Source organism: Equus przewalskii, chromosome 2 (genome assembly GCF_037783145.1).
Source record: "Equus przewalskii isolate Varuska chromosome 2, EquPr2, whole genome shotgun sequence".
NCBI classification, from domain to species: Eukaryota; Metazoa; Chordata; class Mammalia; order Perissodactyla; family Equidae; genus Equus; species Equus przewalskii.
This window is the reverse complement of record NC_091832.1, coordinates 120,502,418-120,528,625: the sequence shown is the minus strand read 5'-3', so window position 1 is coordinate 120,528,625 and position 26,208 is coordinate 120,502,418. Positions and strand designations below refer to the sequence as shown.

General features: G+C 41.2%; 1 protein-coding gene and 1 long non-coding RNA gene across 2 annotated transcripts in view; one reads left to right on the top strand and one right to left on the bottom strand.

Moving 5' to 3' along the window:
• Positions 1–14,384, bottom strand: part of TACR3 (tachykinin receptor 3) — a 67,193-nt gene extending 52,809 nt beyond the window's left edge. Inside the window, exon 1 of the mRNA XM_008533948.2 lies at positions 12,716–14,384. Coding sequence (XP_008532170.1) covers positions 12,716–13,182 — 467 coding nt within the window. The 5' untranslated portion in view covers positions 13,183–14,384. The remainder of the gene's footprint in view (positions 1–12,715) is intronic.
• LOC139081863 (uncharacterized) lies at positions 12,854–25,952 on the top strand. The gene is made up of 3 exons (XR_011537313.1): positions 12,854–13,035; positions 22,771–22,879; positions 25,839–25,952. It is a non-coding gene; the product is annotated as an uncharacterized lncRNA (long non-coding RNA).
• Positions 25,953–26,208: the final 256 nt, after the last annotated feature.

The window sequence follows — 26,208 nt, the reverse complement described above, 5'->3', positions numbered from 1 at the left end:
AGGCAGTCCAGCAGTGGGGAAACTGTAGTCTTTTCAAGAAATGGTGCTGGGACAATGGGACATACACACGCAAAAAGACGAATTATACTGTTATCTCACACCAAACACAAAGATCGTCTAGAAATGGATCACATATAAACGTAAGATCTAAAACTATAAACCTACCACAAAAGAACCCATAACTGAATCTTCACAACTTTGCAGTAGCTAACGAGTTCTTTGACCACAAAAGCACAAACAATAAAGGGGAAAAAATGATATGTTGTATTTCATCAAAATTAATAATTTTGCTTTTCAAATACACCATGAAGAAAGTAAAAAGGCAAGCCACAGACAGGGAGAAAACCATTTGAAATCATATTCCAATAAAGGATTTATGCCCAAAATACACTAAGAACTCTTATAATTTAATAAGAAGACACATAACCCAATGTAAAAACAGAAAAAAATTTGAAGTCCATACAAAAGACTACATATCGTATGATTCCATTTACATCAAAGCCCAGAAAAGTCACATCTATAGCAGAATAAAGCAGCTTACTGGTTGCCTAGGGCAGGGTGTGGGATGGGAGCGACCACAATTGGAAGTGACGTTTCTTTCCGAGGTAATGGAAGTGTTTTAAAATGAGATTGTGTCGATGTTACATAAGCAAAAACTTACTAAAAATCATTGAATTGTACACTTGAAATGAGTGTATTTTATGGTATGTAACTTATAACTCAATAAAGCTGTTAAAAATAAAATCTCAACAGTAAGAAAACAAACAATCCAATTTAAAAATAGGCAAATGGCTTGAACTGGCACTTCACCAAGAAAGATATATTAATGACAAGCACGTGAAAAATGTCTGACAATTATCCACTCACGAAATGTGAATTAAACCACACTCAGATACAACCACATACACATTAGAATTAAAATAAAAACAAAAATACTGACAACAATACTTGCTGACGAGGATCTGGAGCAAGTGGAACGCTCATACACTGTGGGTATGAATAAAAAATGGTATAGCCACTGTGGAAGACAATTTCACAATTTCTTATAAAGTTGAATATATTTTTGTCATACAACTCAGCAATCCTACTCCTAGTTGCTCACCATAGAGAAATGAAAACTTGTGTTCACACAAAAACGTTTACACAGACGTTCACAGGAATTCCTTTCATAATTGCTCAAAGCTGGGAACAATGCAAATGTCCCGCAAGGGGCCGAAGAGCAAGCAGACTGGGGTGTCCACACAGTGGGACGCCCCCAGCCATGCAGAAGAACTTCAGAGATGTCAGGACGCATGAGAGCAGTGGTCTCAAAGGTTACATGTTTGTGATTTTATTGACAGGTCCTTTTGAAAGACCAGACCACAGTGGCAGGAGACGGCCAGTGGTTCACAGCTGACAGGGCAGAGAGAGGTGTGGACACCAAGTACAACAGGAGGGGGTTTCTCTGTGGGGAAAAGACTGCTTTGTCCTGATTGTGGTGGCTGTTACATGAACCTGTCCACACACTAAAAACCCTAGATCTGTACATCAATTAAAATTTTGCTGTATGTAAATTTAAAAATAAAGTATAGCCATGTAATTGGAATTTTCATTTTCACACATGATGAAATAATATTTGTGACTTCTAATCTTATTAGGCATTCTTGGTATTAAAATGTTTGTGTGAAAGGGGTTACCATGTAAACACTAACCAAAATGAAAGATTGGCTATATAAATATCACAAAAATCAGATGCTAAAGTATGAATTGTTACTAAATATAGAGATGGGATTTCATAAAGATAAAAGGGATTAATTCAAAAATAAGACATAAAAATCGCAGACTCATATTAACATTGCTTCAAAAGCTACAAAGCAAAACGGACGACCTAAAATGAGAAACACATTCCCAGTCACAGCTGGACCATCACATACTTCTGTCAATAACTGACAGGACAAGAAGACAAAATGATGACGACCACAACAGAACCTGGCAAATTACAGGGAGATTCACCATGTCAGACAAGACCAACCATTCTCTCCACTTAGTCTAAAATGCTATATATGTGTTGCTTGCGGGAGTTTTTTACTGAACCTTTTAGATTGTTTCCCCCCAAAATTAACCAATCAAATAGTGGAACCATATCCAAATAGCAGATGAATGGAAAATACCACACAAAGAAATGGAAAATACTATATTATATGACTCCAGAGACTCACGGGAGCAGGTACTTGGAATGAACCTCAGGTGAGTTCTAAGGAACAGGTTCCAGCACCTGCAGAACCACTGTCCAGGCTTCTATGAGTCAATCAGCAACAGAGTAACAGACTAATGGAAAAGCATAGAAACATTCAGGTCTTTCTACCAAATGAAACTGTAGAAGAATAATCTTGTCCTGCTTTATAGAAAGTTACGCTTCTCCCCTGATTATGAAATACATATTTTTGAAATATAGTAAGGTATACTAAGAAAATACGAATTCACCACAATGCTGCAACTAAGGGACAACATTGCTAAATATCTTGGTTTATTGTTCATTTTCTTTTACTATTTTATTTATGCATATGCATGTTTATGTACATCTCATATCATTATATTTTGCATCTGTTTATAATTATCTACATTCTTTTTAATTAATCTTATTTTCCCACACATTCTTTTGAATATAAATATTCTCAAAACATTATTTTTAATCACTAAATAATATTCTAAAACATGCACAAGAAAGTCTATTTCCAAACTATTTATAATGCGAAAAAATTGCAAACATTAAAATCATTCTTTGCAACTTTATTTTCTGTGGATAGATACCTAGAGGTGGAATTGTTGTGTCCAAAGGAACGAGCGATTTCAGGATGCACACTGCCAGACTGTTCCTCAAAAGGTTGCTCTGATTTCAGTTTCCACCAGGAGAAAATTAGAATGCCCACTTCTCTGACTTCCATTAGCACAGTATTAACATAACATATGATAGCTTATTTTTAGGTGAATGTGTATTTCTTTAATTATTGTGAAGATATATATTTTCCAGGTATGTATGTAAGAGTTTTACTTTTCCAAAAATTGTCATCTTTTGCATATTTACATTAATATTTTCTTATTGATTTGTGGGAGTTCATTATAAGTTAAAGTTATTAGCCCTGTGTCTCTGTCCTTTATATTGTAAATAATTAAAACAATTTCCTTGCCATTTAATTATGCTTTAGTGCCTTTGATTTTGTGGTTGAACTGTGAAATGTTTTTGTAGAGCTTTACACAGTCAGAGTGACTAATATTTTTCTCTGCCTCCTAGCGTTGCCCTCATGCTTAGTAGCCAAGACTGTTCAATGATAGTATCTTCTGGTTTTTAAATGGTTTTATTGTTATATTTTAACTATTTAATCTATCTGATATTTTATATTAGTGCATAGTGTAAAGTGTGACTCTATTTTTCTTCCAAATAAGCAGATAAATTCCAAATTTATTTTCTTCTTTTGTAAAATAGATGTTAAGAATGCTTCTACAACTTCTGTGTCTTCTGCTCTGACACTGCAAGTGTGCTCCCCTGCTCTGTGTTCTCACAGTTCCATGAACTCTATCTCCTATTCATTCATTCAATTGAGACACAGGTCTGGCCCTGTCCTCGGGGAACTTACAAGCCAGTAGGGCAGACAGACAAAAAACAATAAACACTGCAGATGCGCTAACTATATAGTATTTTGGAAAGCGATATATGTGATAAAGAAAAAACAACACAATTTAAAATGGGGTAGTCAGGGTCCAGAAGCAGTGAGGGAATGAGCAGCGTGGCTATCTGGAGGAAGCGTGCTCCACACACAGTGTAAGATCCCGAGGTGGAAGCACGCCCGTGGCAGTGTACGCAACGTACATCAAGCGCGAGTGTTGATGGAACTGGGGGGACCAGTGATGGAGGAGCAGAGGGCGAGTGGCAAGTAGTAGGAGATAACGTAGGACAGTAACAAGGACCAGCGACTCTAAGTTCTCAGAGACCATTGCGAGGACCTGACCTCCACCCTGAGAGAACTGGGAGCCATTGGAGAATTTAGGGGGGTATATGACCTGACGCATTCTTGACAGGACCACTGTAGCTGTGGCACGGAGAGCAAACTGAAGAACGGAGCAGGAGCAGGACCAGCAGGGTGAGAAGGAGACTGACGGGGACTGAGGGAGAGAAGACATCCCGAGGACTGACCTGTCCCACGTATATTGTGCAGCAGAGGTGACTCAGCTTGCTGACAATTGGATATGGAGCATGGAAGCACAGACAAGTCAGGAATACCTCCCAGAGTTCTGACCTGATGCTCAGATTTTGGCCTCAGGAGACTAAAGGAGGGTGCGTTTTGGAAGAGGGTCAAGCTCAGTGTGGGTCCCATAAAGTCCAAACGCCTATGAGGCATCCAAATGGCAAAGTCAAGCATGCTGTTGGACTTGGGACTCTGGAATCCAGCTGAGGGGTTCAAGTGGAGACATTAATTACGGCTCCTCTAGGCTGTGGGCCACACCTGTCTTGTTTATTCCAGGGTGCCCCATCTCTATACAGTGTTTAGTACTCAAAAGGTGCTCAAGAAATATCTGCTGAGTGAGTGACAAATAGAGCAATTTGTGTGCTGGCAAATGTTTAACCACAAGCACTATGAGGAAAACACAGAAAGAAAGCCAAACTCCTGATTTCTAGTGTTTGCAGATTTCCATGGTATAAATACTCCTATCATAATTTTAAGCTACCAAAGGAGCACGGCTGAATGGAGGGTTAGGAAGGAATGTGTGAGTGGCCCCCCAGTCCATATAAACCGGCTCCAGAACACAACGGAGCTCACGTTGCTTTATGATGTTTCACAGACACAGACTTACAGGTGCACTCAGAAGAGAATTTTAAATAACCTTGATATTGGGCACACGTGAAGGGAAAAAAATCTCACAGATGATATTACGGGCTCCAAGAGGGGACTTTAAATGAATATTTGAAAACCTTTGCCACAAACCAAACTGCGAAGTAGAAACACTGGACTAGCCAATCCCAGTGCCTTCAGGCAGGTTTCCAGATTACTCCACGCAGGTGAGACATCCTTACACGACTCCTGGGAAAAAAACTTCACAGCCCACAAAACAAATCCATTATAACATTAACAGGACTCTCTTGCCAGAGTCGTCTCCAGGACTTCTAACCAACCTAGAAAGTGTGTTAAAAATGTCACCATAAAATGCCTATCACAAAAATATCTACACAAAGTTTAATCAAGTTGTTCTTTTCTGGAGTCCAAACTGTTTGGTGTATATCTCACAGTCATTATTGGTTCTTTCAAAAGTATTTATTTAGTTAATTAATATATATATTTTTTAAAGATTTCATGTTTTTCCTTTTTCTCCCCAAAGCCCCCCGGTACATAGTTGTATCCTCTTTGTTGTGGGTCCTTCTAGTTGTGGCATGTCGGACGCTGCCTCAGCGTGGTTTGATGAGCAGTGTCATGTCCGCGCCCAGGATTCGAACCAATGAAACACTGGGTCACCTGCAGCGGAGTGCGTGAACTTAACCACTCGGCCACGGGGCCAGCCGCTAGTTAATTAATATTTTAAAAAAATTCCTCGTCCTGGATGTACAGTTCAGAGCAGAGCCCCAGGGAGAGGGAGCTGCAAAGAGAAGATGAAGGGAAGCTAGTCATCAAGAAACTGTTAATGGAGCAAAGATTAGGGACAAGACTGTTCCTCCAAATTCTACTTGGAGCATGAATGGATACCACAAAATGTTCAGGCAGAAGGCAATGTGTGTCACTTATGAGTTTGGTGGATTTGAATGCAATGTGCCCCAAACAACTATTGCCTTTTCTCTTTTCTTTTTTCTGGCCAGGGCTGTGGGGAGAATGGAAGTGCTGAGGAGGACTACTGATGAACTCTTATCAGACCTCCTAGGAACACTCTGAAACAGTCTGAAGACCAGCCAGAAATGGTTTATAAGCAAAGGTTATGAATTAAGAGAACTGGATATTCAGGTTACTGTCACTGCATTTACACACAAGTGCCTGGAGACCTGGGAGAAATGATGTTATATTCAAACGTGACTTTAATTTCTACACAGAATTTCATTTTTTGGTGCCCCATCATTTATTTGATCATTTCCTCTTGTTGGGATTTTTAGTTGTATTCAGTTCTTTGAATTTTGGCTTGAAACATATCCTCGAACACATTGGCAAATTGCACTCCTGCAGGATTTTTGATAATATACATCCACCTGTTAGGCTAAACCCTATGAAATATTAATTGACATTTTAAACTATAAAAATGGCAATTTCATATGGCTCAATCTAAATGTATGTGTAAAAATGCCCCATCCACTACACACGTACCAATTTCTGCCAATTTTAGTAGAAAAACAGTTATATCTCATCACTTTAATTTTCATTTATTTGATAACTCTTATGATTTACTTATTTACCAATCTGGATTATATGTTTACTGTGTGCAAGACAGTATGATCGTCAGGAGGAGACACAGAGGACTAGGAGCAGAATTGAACCCGTCTCACGGTGGTTACACGTCTATTTGAGGAAATTGCTAATGAAATATTCTTAAACACAAATGTGAAACTTAATATGTGAAAAATGCTACGATGAACATGTGCTAGGAGAATCCATAAGGGGACATCTAACTTAAATTGGATCACAGAAGATTTCCCTGCGAAAGTGACGTTTGAGCTGTTATCTAAATGAGGAATACATTTAACTAATGAGGAATCGGCAGAAAAGAATTTGAGACAGAAGGAAAACTGCGTGTTCAAAGGCTCTGTGGCAGAAAGATAGCATCGTACATTCAGGTACTTGAAAGAGGATCAGAGTGGCTGTAACAGAGATTAGGCCGGTTGGGTTATGGTATGAGATGGAGGTGGACAGGTCAAGGGATCAGGCCATCGCAGGCATTAGGAAGATCAACGGGAAAACATCATAGCATTCCAAGGAGGGGGCAGACACATGTGTCTATGCATGTTCTGAAAAGATCATTCTTTGTTGCAGTGTGACCATACCAGGATGGGTTAAGACTGGATGTGGGGAGACCATGTGACCTTTACAATGAATGAGAGAAAAAGTACATTTAAATAAAAGACTGGTGTAGCGGGTGGGTCAGGACCAGAGCTTGGGGCTGGAATGAGAAGGAGTTGGAGAGCTCTTGCCATATATTAGGACTTTGAGTTATCTGCTCCTCAAGCTGTATCCAGAGTTCAGGTGAGAAAACGCTTCTGGAGGAAACACACTTTATTCTTTCCTGCGTGTTTCAATGCATCAAGGCCAAGCATCTGGAAACTGTGCTCAGACGGAGGTACAGGGCCCTGAGGACCGCTTTCTGCTCTGGCCCCTGTCTCTGCCCCTCGGGGGTGGGGAACTAAGCAAACAGCTGAGGGAACCTGCCTGTGCAGTGTGGGTGAGGACGCTGCCCCCTTCACCACCCACACAAACGGTCTCCTGGAACTCAAACACCAGAAATTCTTCAGCCCTTAAGGAATGTGTACGTGTCGTCTTGATGAAAAGTGTCAACCTATTACTAATTGTATTCCCTCGTCTGTGTGTTTATCAAGACTCTCAGAGACATATTCGAAGACATCTTCACAAATGATTAGGGCTCTTTGACCTGAATGCTTATAATGCTTACGCTACAGCTTAACCCTGGTCTCATTCTCATTTTCTCTCTCTATATATTTTCTCTAGTCTTAATTTTTCCTTCATTTACATTTGTCTACTTTATTGTGTAGATTGTCATGAGTCTTTATAACCCAGAAGAAAACCAATCAGATAATAGAGAAATTGGGAGCTCTTTATTCAAAAGTGAAAAATGAAGATTACTTCCTTTGGATGAGCTTACTTGGGGAGAGAGTAGAGTGAGAACAAAATCAGGTCCGAGACGTAGCACTGAGGAGCTGATGCACTGAACCCCGAAGTGAAAGCAGAGGGTCAGGGACACAGCCGTGGCAGACAGGTGAGTAGGAAGGAGGAGGAGATCATGGAAGTTGGACCCCTGTGCGGAATACACACTGTGGGGAATACACACTGTGCGGAATACACACTGTGGGGAATACACACTGTGCGGAATACACACTGTGGGGAATACACACTGTGCGGAATACACACTGTGGGGAATACACACTGTGGGGAATACACACTGTGGGGAATACACACTGTGCGGAATACACACTGTGGGGAATACACACTGTGGGGAATACACACTGTGCGGAATACACACTGTGCGGAATACACACTGTGGGGAATACACACTGTGGGGAATACACACTGTGCGGAATACACACTGTGGGGAATACACACTGTGCGGAATACACACTGTGGGGAATACACACTGTGGGGAATACCACTGGAAGGTCAAGGACATCAGGACTGAAACGCCCACGACTGCACAAGACGACTGAGACCGAGTGTTGGGAAAGGAACGCAGACTTAAACGGCCTCAGCAGCAAAGGGCAGGTGAGGAAATGGAGACACAGAATGTGAGCAAACAAAACTTCCTGTCTGCTGGAGGTTTTTATTTCTTCTTTGTGAACTCTCAGTTTATGCCATTTGTTCTTTTATATTCGGGTTATAACTTTTTATTAATGTATAAGAATAGATTATAGATTAAATTTGGGTTTTTTTACACTATGTCAGTTAAATATGCTGCAAACTCTCCTTTGCCATATTCTTTCCCATCGTGGTTAATATAACGCTGAATCAACTGGAGTTCTGCTGGTTTATGAGAGCCATTCTGATTGGATCTGCCTCTGTGATGATCTCATACTTCATCCATTCATTAATACATATTTATCACCTTCACAGTGTGCTCACAACAAATTTTATAAGAATTTGCAACATAGATTTAACAGAACTTTCACAGCTCAATACAGCAGTAATTTTAGTGGATGCAAATAGGATACGTTTAAATCCTTGGAAAAGAACTACAAATTGTAGAAAGAACCAAAGATTCACAATAAATTTCCTAAACGTAATCTTTTCCAAAACTTAGTTTCAGTTACTATTTTGCAAAGAATGCAAAGATAAAGCAATTGATTTTAACCTAAACTCGCCCAGTTCATCTTCTGGGCTGAACAGTGAGTGGGGTCTTACTGTAGCTCTAAGAAGCAGTGTTACGTGCTCGGACAGCGGCTCTCCCTGCAGTGGAAGGAAGGAGGGGTGGCCAGGGTACTAGGATCACAGACTGAGCAAGGAGTCTTTAAAAATGTGCCAAGTTTTTACATCCATAATATTTATAGCAATGATGTAAAACTTACCATGATACATTCAGGTAATTTGTTACCAGATTGAGGTCTCACAATTTCTTATGACTGCATATTTTTATTTGTCCATAATAAATTTCAAAAGAAATAGAGGTTCTGCAAATACTTTACATAACAATTAGCTTTATGCTAAAGAACCTTCCTAAAGAAATTAAAAACAAAGAATAGCATAGAAGATAAATTTTTATCTATGTATTTGGCTAAAAAATATAACTTACTTCAGTTAGATTAAATATTTCTTTTGATAATTACTCATGTCATGTGTGTCCCTAGGTTTGAAGAATGTAAAGCATTTCTCCTATCTTTATAAATAAATAAATAAATCATATTAAATCATCTCCTTAAGGTTTCCAAGTAAGAAACAGTGAATGTCATTTTAAAAATTCTTTAATTAAGTATTCTGATAAATACTGGACCATGTGCCCTGAAATCGTCCTTTGCTATATGTTAATAAACCTTCCTAGAGTTTCTAACTTAATCTCAAAAAGGTGCTTAGAAAATGGAAGAAAATGTTTTCTGTTTTCTAATATCCCCGCATATCAAGTGGCATACGCCACAAATGAACAGAAATGACAAGCTGTGTATTACATTAACTGTTGGATTGATAATCTTCTGTCTACATCCACACTAAATATAAGCAACACATATGTAAGATGTGCTATGACACATGGACGACACACAGCATAAACGGATGCTGGTTCTAATCTCCTGGAAGGTGTAATTTTGCCTAATTGAACCCTGAGTCATCACAGCTCCTTAGGAGCAACAACAGTGCCTTGAATCCCAGACTGCATCAAGTTGGGAAAGCTTAGCAACTTTTATATAAATGTTGTGTTTAAATGTTACATTTCAAAATGGCAAATCTGGGAAGGATGGTGGAGAGAGCAGCTCTTCATTGGCAAATAATTCCACTGTGTGTGTGTGTGTGCGCGCGCGCGCGTGAGTGTGTGTAGGGACGATGAAGTAGTCTTCCAGGCAAGAAGGAACTGTGTGGAACTGAAAGATCGCTTATTGACCAATAGAAACACAGTTTTGCAGGAATTTCTAAGAAAGCAGAAGGTAACATGTCCCAGGATGAGACCAGAACCTGTGACTTCACATTCAAATCTTTAGTAGAGTGACTGATATTATATTTTTAAAACATGGAAGCAGAAAGCAACCTTTCCAGTGCAGAATGAGTGCCAAACACTTCAAGGAAAACTCAGTGCCTTTTGCTCAACAAACTGTGAGACCCCTGGCTTGTGGTCCTCCACTTGTGAAACAGAGCTGCTCACTAAGGGGGCATCTGCAGTCCTTTCAAGGCTAAAATCTCTAAGGTCCCAGGGGCTGCAAGCATTCCGCTGCAGCTGAAGGAAAGCTGAGTGCACCCGAGTCAAAGCTGAGGTAGCTTTCAAGCTCAGAAGATTTTTTTATTTTAGGGAGAGGCAGAAAGAGTGCAGTATGCTTTCCATTTAGGCTGGGAGGATACAATTCCATTTATATTGAATGAGGATAGAAAACACTCAAAATTCAATAAGCCAAGTGCTCACGTTGCAGTCTAAATGATGCATTCTTCATCAATAAGAAAGATTGTGTGGGCTGGTAAACTACTGAAAGTTCCATTAGCTGTTATATTTGTGTAGTCTTTCGTTCTAGAAATTGTCCTAAACAGGTTTTTCTGTATTTCTGTGTTTCTTTTTATCAACTCTTTTATATTATTTGATAAGATTATTCCTTTAAATAACAGTTTTAAAAAAGATATTCAGTATCGGCACTGAGTATGCTTCAGGTTTAGTTGCAAATTGTATGCTCCAAAAATTTTGCAGTTTTAGTGACTGAACAATGTTTTCTAGTAAATAATAAGTAGTAAAGTATTCATTAATTTCAAACCAGTGAGTGTAATGAAATAGTATTGCATTATCAATTAAAACAACTCCAGGACCATTTCACATTTTGTATAAATGTCAGAAGAAAGTAATAAGAAAAATAACCTTTTTTCCTCAGACTTGAAATATCAATTTCACACACACTAAATTTTCATAATGCATCATTAACATTTCAAGATTGTGAGAATTTTATAACATGATATGCTAATGCCTCTCCTCCTAATCACAAAATCACATGCTTACAAGAAATAAAAAGAAAAAGAAGCCTATTTATCCTAGTTAGTGGCAAGTAATCACTAATTCTTCAATGTAACCCTCCGAGCCTGGCATGTGAAAATAATTTTTAAAGATTTATGTTATCAATACCTCTGTTTTCACTCTTTCAAAATAGCATACACAGAGGATGGACTTATGGAAAGAACTTGTTGTTTCTTTTTTTTTCCTCATAATGTCAGCTTAGTGTAGTAAGAATTAATATTATGCCTCATTTTCTTTTGAAACAGGTTTGTTAATGTAGAAAAAAGTGCTCTCCTCTACCCAGACATGAGAACATCAAGACTTGAGGTTAAAGTGACATCACCCCCATGGTCCCCCAGGCAGCTGCCAATTGCAAAGGGAAGACTGGAATCGACTGGCTTTGTTGATTTTTAGCATAATATTGAATTAAAGTGTAACTAGCTTTCAATAGCAGGTAGGGGTTTACCATCGTCTTAATACAAGTATGCATATTTCACAATGTTCAATATAAGAAACAAAATGCACACAGAAATTTTAAAAACTACAGGAACAAATGTTGGAGGTCTATCCAGCTTTTTTAATTGCCTAAGCATCTCAGAATCCCCACTGTAGATGAGGGAACATTCTAAAAAATGTGCCTTAAACAGCTATAAAGTAGTGTGTCTCGTTTTTTAAACATTTATTTCTTGGGCTTCTTGTTGTTGCCCACCGTCTGAAAGGTTTGAGTGAGATCTTCCAGGCACAGGGCTGGCTCAGCTCACAGACGCCCCAGATTACTGGATGTGAGGTCCACCTCCAGACACTGGGGAAACCACCAGGCGACAGCAATGTCCTGGAAGGAGCTGTCGCCTCTGATGGATGCTCCATGACTGGGAGGCCAGACCAGCGCTGACCTTGGGGCAAGGAAAGGGGGTGTGGGGTGCCGCGAGGACCAGCAGACCAGAGGGAAGAGGGAAGGTGGCCCATGGTCCCTTTCTCTGACAGAGTAGTGACTGACAGGGAGAAGGAAGGTCCATTTTACAGAGAACAAAAGCTTTGCAGCAATTGTCTGAAGGCATTTGAGGAAGTCTGCTGGTATCAAGTGTTTCTAGCTGCCTTCGTCCTATTTACCATGACAGACTTTCCCCATCTCCTTCACTCTCCTCCTTCAGTCCCTCTAGGTGCTGTTAATGGGGACCAGCGGGCAGGTTGGAGTGGCGGCCCATAGAGGCAGAAACTGGTTCAGCCGCAGGGGAACTACCAGTGGGCTGCTGACCTCCTTCTCCAGGAGCTCTTTCCTAGTCCCCATCTCGTCACAGGCCCTTTTCAACCCTACCTCCTGCCTGGCTCTCCTCTCCCTCGCCCTCCTTCCTGCCCGTCTCCTCACCTGTCCACCGCGATGGCCGTCATAGAGTAGATGCTGGCGAACACGGCTGTGATGGGAAAGAAGTTCTGGAAGCGACAGTAGTTGGCGCCGAAGTACCACTCGCTGTGCAGCGCGTAGATGAAGTTGACCAGGGTGTTGAAGGCGGCCGTGGAGGCGTCGGAGAAAGCCAGGTTCACGAGGAAGTAGTTGGTGACGGTCCTCATGCGCTTGTGGGCCAGGACGATCCAGATGACGACGAGGTTCCCCGAGACCGCCACGGCCACCACGGCGCCGTAGGCCAGGGACCAGAGCGCGATGCGCCAGGGCGGCTGCACGAACTGGTTGGTGAGGTTGGCCCGCGGGTGCGAGGGCGCGGGGGACGGCAGCCCGCGCGCGGCAGGGGCGGCAGACAGGTTGCCGGCCGGACCCAGCAGCGGCAGCCACTCGGTGTCCGCCGCCCCTGTCCAGTTCACGGGGACCAGGGCCATCGCGGCGGGTCTGCGGCGGCGTCACCCGAGTCCCCTCTGCCCTCGGCCCGGGAGCGGAGGCGCAGCGCAGCGCTCGCCGACTCAGGGACGCTCCCGCCCGCAGGGGATGGCGAGGAGCCCGCGCCTCCGGGGGCAGGGCGGAGGAGGGGTCGGGGGCGTCGGGGTCGGGGCGGCGCGGATCGCTGCCCGGCGCGCCCGGTCCCTGCGCGCTCCGTCCCTGCGCGTCTGGCGGGGCGCTACGCCCTCCCAGACGCAGCTCACATCCTTCCAGGCTGTTCTCCTCTCAACTTCAAGGCGCTCTGCCGAGGTCCCGGCTCTCGGACGTTTGCTGTGGGCTGTCCTTTTCTAGACCCACCTCAGCGTGCACGCGTCAGCAGAGCGCGATCCCGGACGAGAGCGCGTGCGGGTGCGGCGGCTGCCGGCTGCGCGCTGCGAGGCGTCGGTGTGGCTGGACTCGGAATTGCCCTGCGCTTTCTGCCTGTGGGTTGCGTTCTCACCTCTCACATCGCCTTTCCTCTCGCTCCCTCTCCCAACGCCCACCGTTTCCCCTCGTCCTCCAATCTGCATCACCAGAAGTCATCCCCCAGGCAGAGAGGCTGCGGTCTCCCCTGGAGGATTCTGCTCTGGAGGAATGCCATCACTCGCTGAGGGTAGATCAGAAATTCCGAGGTGTAGATTTTCTTAAAACACGACCGCGAGACTTGGTTTCTTAATTTCTCTGAGATAAACGTATCCTGTAAGCAATCTAAACACGTACACTTGGTTGTGCGGTTGGACATTTGGCACCGTGGTTTTCAGGGCCGGACCGTGAGGACACTGAGGAGGATGCGCGACAATAGCCTCCGTTTCCCGGGAGGCGGGAGCCGGCGACCCCGCAGGGGCAGGTGGCCCGGGGCGCTGCGAGCTGGATCTCACGGGCGCTTTGCAGCAGGTCCCGCAGCCAGACTCCCTCTCGGTGCAGATGCGAGGGGGCTTGGGGTGGAACCCATTTCGGTAATCTCCGGAATATGCTGAACTCTTTGAACCTCACTTTCCTCATTTAAAAACAAAGATTGAAAAATCTAATTTACAGGGTAGCTCTGGGGATGAAGAGTTTCAACAATACCAGGCAGGAGGGAGAACGCAGCAAAAGTTAGCCGCTTCCCTCCTGTTGTCAGCGTACATTCCATCTAAGCGTTCCAGGTAAAATGGCTCAGAGCAGCAAGTTTTATTTGCTTCGAGAGAAGGTGGCTTGTGATTTGTGGACGTTCTGTGTTTTCAGTTTTCCAGTTCAGGACATATTCTTCCAAAACCCTACAGTGAGTATGCACAAATGGATTCAGGGTGACAGGAAAACGTTTTCCTTTTCACGGTTTTCATGATGAAAAAAAGTAGTGTACAGCAATGAGTTTGAGGCAACCTGATAATAACTATATTGACACAACTCTGCTTCAAAATAAATGCAGGCTGAAAATGATAACTATCAAAAGTTATTGTTTTCTGTTTCTTCCCAGAGAGGCCTGTGAAAATATGTGATAAATCATGAGTGAAGTTAGAAGGGATCCCACCCTTCCTGCTCACTAATTCTGAATTAAACCCTCTTCTTTTGAAAGGCAAATTACTTCTTTCTGCCAATTCACCATGTAGAAATCACTTGAGTTACAAATGAAAGCCTCTTTCTTCCCTAATGAAATCAGGGAAGAAATAAATTGCTTTGTGTGACACACACCATTTATCAAGAATATGAAAGGGGTTATGTGGTGGTTTGGTAACTATGCATATTTTGATCAAATATTTGCAGTTGTAAAATGCCTCAGTTGTGTAGAAATGCATCAGTTTGCACTGCTGCTTTACTCTCACAGTCTGTGACTCCGTCTCGTTGGACTGAGGCACCAGTGGAGGTGATGTGACATGAGTGACGATGATGGAATTGGAGGCAGTCACAGTGAAAGGAGTCTGAAGAGTTCTTTGCTCTCAGAGGAGGAGAGGGCTCCAGGCATGGCTTTCCTTTTAGGTTTGCCCTACGTAGAGACTCCCTGTGTCCCGGTACATGTCACTGCTCATCCATGGCTCAGTCGTTCCTCTCGTGTGTTGAGTGTGCTTCCTTCCAGCAGCTGTGCCAGGTACAAGGGGTGTAGAAATGAAACGACAGATAGGAGCTTTATGTGACCCTGTGCTCATCGATCCTGTGGTCCACGGTATTTTTGACTTTAAAGCAAGCATTGCGAGCAGCAGAAGAGGAAGGTAGAGAGGAAAATGGGAGTGTAACTGAGTAGGAGGATGTTGTGCCCTCTGGATTCCGTCAACTTCTCTTAAAAAATTTCCTTGTGAGGATGAAATGAAGTGCCAAAAATAAGACAGACTTTCTAGAAGCTTATACTTTGAAAAATGGTAAGATTTAGGAAATAATGGCTAAGGAGGAGGGTTCTCAACTAAGAGAAATCTAGAATCTGAATCCTGCTTTTGTTGGGGCCCACCCTACTAGTTTCCTTTTTTTTTGAGAAAGATTATCCCTGAGCTAACTACTGCCAATCCTCCTCTTTTTCCTGAGGAAGACTGGCCCTGAGCTAACGTCTGTGCCCATCTTCCTCTACTTTATACCTGGGACACCTACCTCAGCATGGCTTTGGGCCAAGCAGGGCCATGTCCATACCCGGGATCCAAATCGGCAAACCCTAGGCCACTGAGAAGCAGAACGTGCGAACTTAACTGCTGCACCACCGGGCTGGCCCCAGTTCCCGAGTTCTCCTTCTTCCTTCTGCTCTTACCACAAGAGCTTCAAAAGTCTAGGTCTTGGACCACTGAGGGAAGGAACAGAGGGCAGAGGAAATGGTGACCCAGAGAAGGATTCTGTACTCTGACATCTAAAACTTGGGAGTGCATGAGAGCGTGCAGCTCTGCAAATGTGTGAGGATGCTAGGAAATAAGCCAGCTTGGTGCCCTAGGAGACATTAATTGTTATGAGCTAGTGATGCCTCAGAGGTGATTGACAGCCTCACTACCAATGCTTCTCAACATACACGAGCACAACACAGTCCCAGATTACATGGGGATTAGCCACTACAGCCTGAGTGCAAGCGAAAATCACATCATCCAAGTTGCCCTTGAGAATGCCCTACATCACCTCTAAAGTACAGTAAGTGCACACACTGCCTTTCCTAAGGAACAAAATTGCCAGTCTTCGCACTGGAAAGTGTTGCTGCTGCTTCAGTTCAGCCCAATATAAAGTGTTAGATTGTATTCAGAGTCCAGATGGTGAAAGATGCATATTTTAAACACTAGAATCATGCTTATTTGTGCAAAGCCTTTACAGGATGAAAGCTGAGAATGGCTGGACTGAAGATTCACGTCTCCATCTCCTCCTGGAGACCATGCTAAACCAGAGCAATGGGAAGCGTGTTATCTGAACAATGCAGACTGTTTCTTTCTTTTCTCTCTACCTCTCATTGTCTTTCTTTCCTTCTTTGTTTCCCAAGTATATTTATTGGAATTTTAGAAAATTAAATGCATGTATGATGCAATTTCATAGAATTATATAGTGATGATAATTTTGCTACCTGCATTTTTACCCTCAAATAAGGAGACAATTTTCCAAAGAAACAAAAGCATATTCATATAAATTCATTTAAAAACAATTCTGTAACATTCGGATTTGTTTACTTTTTATGTAAGAAAAGAAAGTGTTCTGTTGGAGTATGTGTAGGGTGGTGGGCCAGACATCTCTTGGTTATCTGCACACACGCATTTCCCACATTGATTCAGAAGATACAGGTAACAGATTAAGAGAAAAATTAATCCTTCAAAACTCATTAAAGTATCTATTACTCTAAATTTGAGAACTGCTGAAGGTGGGGGGAAGGCAGTGGGATAATTCAATTTCTTTTTAGCTCTCAAAACGAGAGCTCCTTGGAGAGCTCCTATCTGTTAATTGAATCAAAGTTAATCAGGACAATTATAGGGTCCCCTGATTGGGATATAATTTCTGTGCAACAGATGCATTTACTGTCGTTTAAAGGAGAAATCAGAAATTAGCGTCTGCTGGAGGTGCTGCTACCTTTATTTACATGTGCTCCACTGAGAGTTGCTATAATTTTTCTTTTGAAATATAATCATTGTATAAGCTCCACAAGAATGGAAGTACATTAAAAAGAAAATAGGTAAAATTTGGTCATAATAGTGCACAAAATTTTCTAGATACAGATTTATTCCAAAACGTTCTCAGTGGTGTAAGATGATTCTCAAGAACATAATCTATAATCAAATCAGCATTTGACATGGTAAATTCAAATGGAGCTGACTCTGAGGTACCACTTACATTCTAATCTTTGTACTGTTATACACTGACGGTGTAGCGTTCTGCTCAGCTACTGATCAAGAGCTCAAAAGAAAGCTCGTGCTGTCAGTATACAGGTCTTCATGTATTTACAAATTATGTATAGTGCACGACTACACTAATAATTATGTACATTTAAAATACTCAAAAATAGAAAGGAAAGATGAGGCCCTTGACAATATTTTTAAAAATACACCTGTACGGGGCCCAGCCCCGGTGGCTTGGTGGTTGTTTGGTGCCCTCCACTTCAGTGGCCCAGGTTTGGTTCCTGGCATAGGCCTGCATCACTCGTCAGCAGCCACGCTGTGGTGGCAGCCCACATACAAAATAGAGGGAGAGTGGCACAGGTGTTAGCTCAGGGCCAACCATCCTCAGCAAAAAATAAATAGATATAATACATGTGTACAGTCACGTATGCAATCACCGTTTAAACAAAGTAGCTTTCCTTGTGGATATGAGCATTCTCCTCGCTTCAATAGTTAATTTAAAATGATGTTAATGATGCCACGTCAGCATTTTCCTCACACAGTCTCAACAAACAAGGTACTGGCAGCCCTGCTACTGCTGGCTGCCTGTTGGTGGGAGTCAGCAGGTGTGTGCAGAAACAGCTTTTACAGTATTGATGTGTTTCCTAATTGATTGAAACGTGGATATCTCCCCTTTTTCTTCCCATGAAGTCCGACCCTCTTCCCTGGGAAGCTCTGGAGCTCCTCAGTAGCCCAAGAGAATGCTTAACACTGAGGTACCTGCAGGTGGTAGCTCGCGTGTGGCTGTCACAAGAGGGAAGGGCTGCACAGGGAAGTCGGTGCCTTTTCAGTGTCTGCTGAGGCTGCCCCCCGTCCCGCTGGGCAGCTTGTCCCTCCCCAGCACTGGCTGTGACATGTGACCACATTGTGCACATTCTGAGCCACGTCCCTAAGCCTTTTACTCCATGTGTCCTGTTTTTTAAAAGGAAACTCTTGGGGCCAGCCCGGTGGTGCAGCCGGTAAGTGAGCACATTCCGCTTAGGTGGCCTGGGGTTCGCTGGTTCGGATCCCAGGTGCAGACATGGCAACGCTTGGCAAGCCATGCTGTGGCAGACGTCCCACACATAAAGTAGAGGAAGATGGGCACGGATGTTAGCTCCGGGCCAGTCTTCCTCAGCAAAAAGAGGAGGATTGGCAGGAGTTAGCTCAGGGCTAAGCTTCCTCAAAATAAATAAATAAATAAAAATAAAAGGTAACTCTTTTTTTCCTGAATGGAAGTCTTCCAGGAACATATATAATGACATTATTGTAGAAATATATATATATATAGTCTACAAAACATATAGGGAAATATGGAGCCATACTTTCTATTAACGTCTCTATTTTGTGAATGAGGGAAGTAATTTGAAATTCGATTGGATTCAGATCCAAGTGTTTCCACAGTGCAGCCCAGTCTCAGTCACCCACTCTCTGGCCTCAATTTAATCGAACGTCGTTAGAAGAGACTAATGCGGTTTTCTGTGTCAAATCATCAGACAGAGAGAGTGTGAAAGAGCCAGGGTGAAACAAAGAGCAACACACCAACATTCCTTAAAAGTCAGCACCGTAAAAGGGAAAGTTAAGGGAAACGTTTTTAAATTATTTATGCTTCAATTTGCATTTAGTTTATATCACCATACAAGTTAGAAATTTTGAATGGAAATGAGTTTTTATCAATTTCACACAGAAACAAAGCACCTATGGGGGTGTTTTACTTGCTGTTTTCATTATTAATCTGAAAAATTGCAGATTCCTGATAGGATCAAACTACTCGACAGGGAAAGATGAGGGTTTCTAGGAAGCCACAGCCGAGTATCTAATGGCACGGCGGCCGGGATTTACAAAGTTACGTGATCCAGGGCAGGACGTATTTCTCTCTTTCTTTTTTTTTTATTAACAGGAGCTCCAATCTTAATTTTATAGGTATATTTTAAGCAAAATCCATTTTTCTAATCTGTGAAATAAATTGACTTTAATTTGATGCTTAAATATGGGAGAATTATATTAATCTTTGAACCACCCTCTTGTCGCGTTGTTTTTGTGATTTTCTACGGCAAAGCAAAATTCTCCAGGTAGTTGAATCTCTAGATTCAAAATTCTTGTAGGGTTTTGAAAATGTGTAAAATTTGTATAAAATAAAGCAGTATGAAAGAAAAAGCTGAGTAAAGTGACTTTTAAAAATGTCTAGCAGTAACAACATTTATAAAACAATAAAAGGGGAGCATCATTTCATCTGCATGAGTATAAATGGTTCTGACCCCCACACCACTGCTCTCCGAGCGAGAAGCCTGTCGTGCTGGAGATGACGCATCGGCATGTGAGAGGACAGAGTAGAACTTCTATTATTTTTGTTGTCTTATCCTTTAAATGTTTTATGTAATTGGTACATACTTTAAAATTTGCGTAAGATATTAGTGAAGTAGAACAAAGACACGATCATGCAGTAGTGAGCGTGTGTGTGCTGCGCGCACTAATTTCTCAGTCGGTGGAGACTGTGGTAAGGCCTTTATGCTCTGCTTCCCCTGCCGACACCAGGTCCCCCGCAAGAGCTGGTGCCCTGTTCTCTGCCCCAGCAGGTTCCCACGTGGGCTTGAACTGGCCGGACCACAGGATGCTGGGCGACAGAGAACCACAGTTATGCCCTTGTTTGTGTCATCTTCCTGAGTCCCAGTAGGGGTGTGAAAACTACGGTTACATAGTGGATTTTGCTTTCATGTACTTTAGGAGACTATGCTTATAATTTCTTCTCTACATGGCACACCCTTACTCCAACTCTGATGTCTTGCATTCTATTTAGCAGGAATCAATCTTTTATCCAGAGGTTTCAAACTATTTTTCTGGACATACGAGACTAATCACAGGCTTATTGACGTATTTTCCAGCTTATTATGTTAGAGAGATCAGGTGTCACAGTTTTGGGGGGAAAACCTGAGTAAATCGTTCTTAAAATGGGAAAATCCTGATACTGACTTTGTGGTGATCACCACTGCTCTTTTCGAGTTGTTTCAGTTTGTTATGTGACAATAACAAAAATGTTATCTGCTGAGCTGTAAATATGACAGTGTTTTGGGGCCAGCCCGGTGGCTAAATGGTTAAGTTCACGTGCTCTGCTTTGGCGGCCCAGGGTTTCTCTGGTTGGGATGCAGACATGGCACACTCATCAGGCCATGCTGAGGTGGCGTCCCACATAGCACACCCAGAGGCACTCACAGCTAGAATATACAACTACGTACTGGGGGGCTTTGGGGAGGAGAAGAAGAAAACAAAGACTGTTTCTGAAATCTTAGAGAGTAAACATAAAAAAATGTGGTTTGTTCATAGAACTGACTCTTTAGATAAGAGTTTATAGACCCAGTTGTTCTCCTGGGCTTATAAGAAACTGATTGCTTCCTCTGCTGAAATAATTTCCTTGGATGGCTGAAGAAATAAAATCAAGAGAGAGAAAAATAAACGCAAGGTACTCAGAAGTCTGTTGATTTGGAGGGACTGTAGAGGTCACTTACTCCGAATTCCTCAGAGATGGGGCAATTGAGTCACCAGGAGTTGGCGGGTCACCTGCATTTGTGCAGGTGAAGGGCTTGGCGTACTGAAATCTCTATTAGTGGTTCTAGGTGTTTTTCTACAAGCATCTTTGCTGCACAACTAACTGGTCATGAGGCAATTTGCTGTCAAAGATAAATCACAAAAATAAAAAGAGAGACTTTAAAAGGGACATAATGAAGTATGAAAAATGAACAAAAAAATTTCAAAGACAACTGTAAAAACTGAAAATATACAGAATATTTGAATGCAAACATTTGACTCTTTGCTGACTGCAGGTTCATGGAAATGCTGCAAAGATCAGATTTTATTTTGTGCATTGTCACCTGAGCACTGTGTCTCCCAAGTCTTTCGTTCACAGTATTACACATTTTTTTTTTCTTTTTCTGCTTGTTTATTCTCTCCTTGTTCGGCATCACACTTTTTTTTTTTTTTCACTGAAATGTCTTCCTTCATTAAGAGGCATTGGTTTCATCCAAATACTGGGATGCATATTTGTAACCAAATGAAAACCATGTGAACCCAATGAAGGCAAGTGAAACCATTTGTAACCAAACGAAACCGGAACTGTCAGTCAACCAGGTGCTTCATCCTTCATGGGAAAGTTGCCTTTAAGGTCAATTAGTTGTGCAGCAAAGATGCTTACAGCAAAATTACTGGACACGTTTATTAGTATTGCTGGATGCTGGTGCTCACCGTACTGTCAAAACTAGTTAGCAATTGCTAATGAGTTCTTGGGCTTTAATTGAAACTGCTTCTGCTGTCGACTGGCATACAGTTATTCTGAGACCTGAAACACCTGTTATGTCCTGAGTTCTATCGGATCATCATCCCAAAAGTAGGTGGAAATGGTACATTCGAGAACATGCAACAGGGGAATCTCTGGGGGTACCAACCACGTAAATGAGCACCAGGCTGTTATTTTTTGTGTCCTACGTTAGATATTCCTGAGGAACTGTGTAACATTCTGGCTAAATGAGCCTCTTCCAATGATCAGTTATCTGAGGATGCTGAAAATGCAATGTGGTTTACACACATCTAGAGACTGGGGAACTGACATTGACCTGGACAGCCTCTGTACTGTGACTGGTTGATAATAATGTGATATCGATTTTTAACATTTACAGGGCAATAGCCAATGAACCAGCATTATATCTAGAAAATGAGCCTTAGGAAACTGGAAGATAACAGGAATTTTGGTGGTGCTGTGTTATAGAAAATATTATGGATTTAGAAGGGGAAAATCAAAGTGGGGCATGTTGATGCCCATCACAAGAATACCGTCCAAATTAAAAAGAAGACTAGAACCACCGGTAATGCTCTTGCTGCTTCCTTGGAAGTGGTCTCCTGGACACGGGGCATGAGTGACCATGGCGGCATCAAGAAATAGACTGGTCAGCAGAGAGAAGTTATGCACCCTCCTGACTCAGGATCTTAACAATATTTGCTTGTTTGTCAACGGGAACATCAGAGACTAAAAGAAGCCATGGGCTGCATACTGAGCAGATCCAGGAGTTGCCATAGTTTATACATTACATTGGCTCATTACCCTTGACCCTGGCTGGATACAAAAAGGCCCTGACCAGGGTAGACAGTTATTCTGAATTTGAATTTATATACCCATTAACTGAAGAAAATACCTCCAAGACTGTTTAATGCCCAAAGCAGGAAATATGTCAGTTTGGACCTTCTGCTTATACAGCAGTTGGTCAAGGAAACATTTCATTGCAGGTACCATGAAAAGTACACTGAGAAACATCACATCTTACCACCCACAGGAGAATGTACACTGAAAACTGGAATGGGCGATTGAAACAGCTGCTTACGACACTGCGAGATAGTAAGTAACTGAAGGGACAGTTTGCACAGTGGGATGGACGTGTGTTAAAACTCAACATATGTGACTGTAAAGGGGGTCTGTGGTTGGATACATTGTTGAGGCGTTGTGCAGCCAACAGGGACGAGGGACTGAGAGATGGTAAGGAACACAGCATAAATTTCTGCCCCACTTCTAATGTTTCTCCATTTCTGCCTCTGATTGTGTAGTGTGGGACCGGATTGCATTTATGAATTCCAAAGGAAGAAATGGTTGTTAAATATAACTCATGACAATACCTCTGAAGGAAAATGGGGGAAAAAAGTGAAAAAAAAACCCTAAACTCTTCAAGAGAAAATTAGACAGGCAAAGACGATCCAACATGCTACGATCGGTGTCTCTGAAGTGAAAACAATGAAATGAGCGAGAAAAAACACTAATAATGACCATTAGAAAATATTCCTGAAGCAAAGCGATACTTAAACCTATGTTTTGAAAGAGTTCACTATTATATGGGAATTTCAACCCAGAATGATGAACCCCAAGATGGAACCTATTAAAATTATTGAATGTCAAAGATTTTTAAAAACGTGTTTGGAACCCAGGGAAAACAATTGTTACTTATAAGGGAAAAAAGCAAATAGGTACCACACTTCTTGAAAATAACATTTCATTACAGAATACAGGGGAGCAATTTGTTTAACATATTCAAGGAAACAAAGATTTCATATCTAGCCAAAATATGAAGGTAACAGATAATTATGAACATGTAAGTAATTGGATATTATTATTCCCATCAACTATTTATGAATAATCTTCTACATAATTACTTTAGGCATCTGAGCCATAATAAGAGAAGCTTTATTATTAGGCATGGTGGTAAACATAAAGCATATTATACTGTAAACCAAGCTAAATGTTGAAGATGCTGATGAGAAAATTATGGTAAACGTATATTCTTTGATGTCATACATATAACAGAACTATCAAAAATTGGAGGAGAAGGAAGAAAATACATGAAAATAAAAATGTTTGCTAATTGCTTCATAGGTATTAACACAAAGTTAAAATAATATGATTTTAATTAGATGCTGAGATGTGAGGAGAGAAGAGAGGGAGATTTTTCGGCTCAGTTAATTATTGTGGATAGTAGAGTTCACAGATGGCTCGTGAGAATGATGAGACCTGGAATATTATATACAGTTATTAGTAGTAGCATGAAGCCAACCATTAGAAGCAAAAATGCAAATTTATCTACATAAAAGATATAGCAAAATAAAAAGAGACAGACCACATGACTCAGGCTTTAAATAAAATAAAACAATGTGACAGAATTGAGAGCAAACCTCTGGTCATATCAATAAATATATATGAATGACTCTAACTCACCCATTAAAAGAATGAAAATATTCAGATTGCCTAACAAAGCACAAGCTGTGAGGCACACACAAAATTATCAACTGTAAAAGCGAGGGTCATAATGTTGCCGTCAGACAAAATAGCAATCTGAACCAGAACAACGTTGAATGAGACACAGAAGGTGGTTGATGCTAGAGCTCCAGAACGTGGGTCTTAACACAAACCAAATTACTTGTTTTCTCAAACAAATAAGTCAGATAAAAAAAAAGGTGGTTCCAAGGAGGAGGATGAAGGGACTCAAAGAGAATCAAAAACAGTGTAGAACCACAAAGCTGTGTGCTGTGTGTGTGCTTTCTGAATCTCAATGTGGATACATCAAGTGATGTGGGAGGCAACTGGTGTGAATATGGACAGGAGGTTTTTATCTGTATTAAAGGATTATTATTTTACATAGTTGTGACATTTTTAAAAAGTCCGTATCAGAGATACACACTGAATAATCTACTGGTTACATGACATATGTTTTGGATTTGCCGTAAATATTTGAGAAAAAATTGGCTAGTTGATAAATATGAAGCTGAACCTTGGGAATTCATGAGACTGTTATCTGTATTTTTGTGATATGTGAACATTTCCACAACAAGATGTTAGCAAATAATGTTCATGTGTATCTTTATAAATCAGTTCTAAATGCCTAACAAGTTTATTTTAGTCAGTCAACTAGAAATTCTAATTTTGGCAGCAATAATTTTAAGGAAGAAAAATGCTGTTTTTATTTAGGAAAAGAAATGATAAATTATTTAAAAATGATTATATATACAAGTTGCATGGATATTTAATATCCATAATAGGTATCCTGAATAATAGAGAAATAAACAGTCCCATTTTAGCAGAGAGGGAACAAAATGGACTCACTCTTTACAAACACTACAATATTGTCTCTCTTTTAAAACAGAATTACAATTCCTTCTGGCTTTCATATCTCCAATTTCCTTCTGCCCAAAGAAACATTATTAAGAAAGATGCTTTGGAAGATCACTGAACTAGGAGCAGAGCGTCCTCTGTGACGTCAGTGAGTCGTACAAATGTTCATGCTGTAGAGCATAATATTTGTGCATTTGCTGCCCTTGGTCTGATTAAATATAAAACCGTTCTTTTCACGTCACTTTACTAAAAGTTGTTTAAACTTTATCAGTAATAACTGACAAAAAATACTCATATAAATCAATTTTCTCTCCAGTTATGGTAGGTTTTAAAGCTCTATGTAATGTAATCTGGTGTTTTCCTATACTACTGCTAAACTAATTCTTTATTCCTCTACTTCAGTGAATATATCATTATATTTCTTTGACTTTCTGATTTGTCAGATAATTAGGAAAATCATCATCATTTCATGTCCAACCGTCTCAACTAACAAGTATGTAGACACATACAGACAACTATTTCATTGAACTATTCGTACCCTCCAGAACAAAGGGTAACAGGAAAATAAACATGTAAGGAAACTTGATGCCGGTTAATTTGTTATTATTTTATGAAATTTATTTATCATTTTACTCTAACAGTTCCTTCAAATTTATTAAAGGAAATCAAATCAATAATTTTCCTTCTCCCTCTCTTGCAGTCTTGCCGTCTGAGAGATGATTGCACAGTTTTCTGTATGGTCTTGCAGCCAATCACAAGGATAGACCCACTTCCACAGGCTTCCTCATACATTTTAATCTTTATAATAAATGGCATTTATATTATATGCTTCACTCTGTAACTTCCTGTTTTTTATTTAACATATATGGGACAATTTCTCCTAGTTTCATACACAAACATAATCAGTTATTCTATTTAGTAGGTACAGAAAATTCCACAGTGCTTTATATATCATAATATATTAAGCTATTCTCCTATTGGTGAGTGACATAATCATCACTCCAATTTTTTTTTTTAAAGATTTTATTTTTTCCTTTTTCTCCCCAAAGCCCCCCAGTACATAGTTGTAT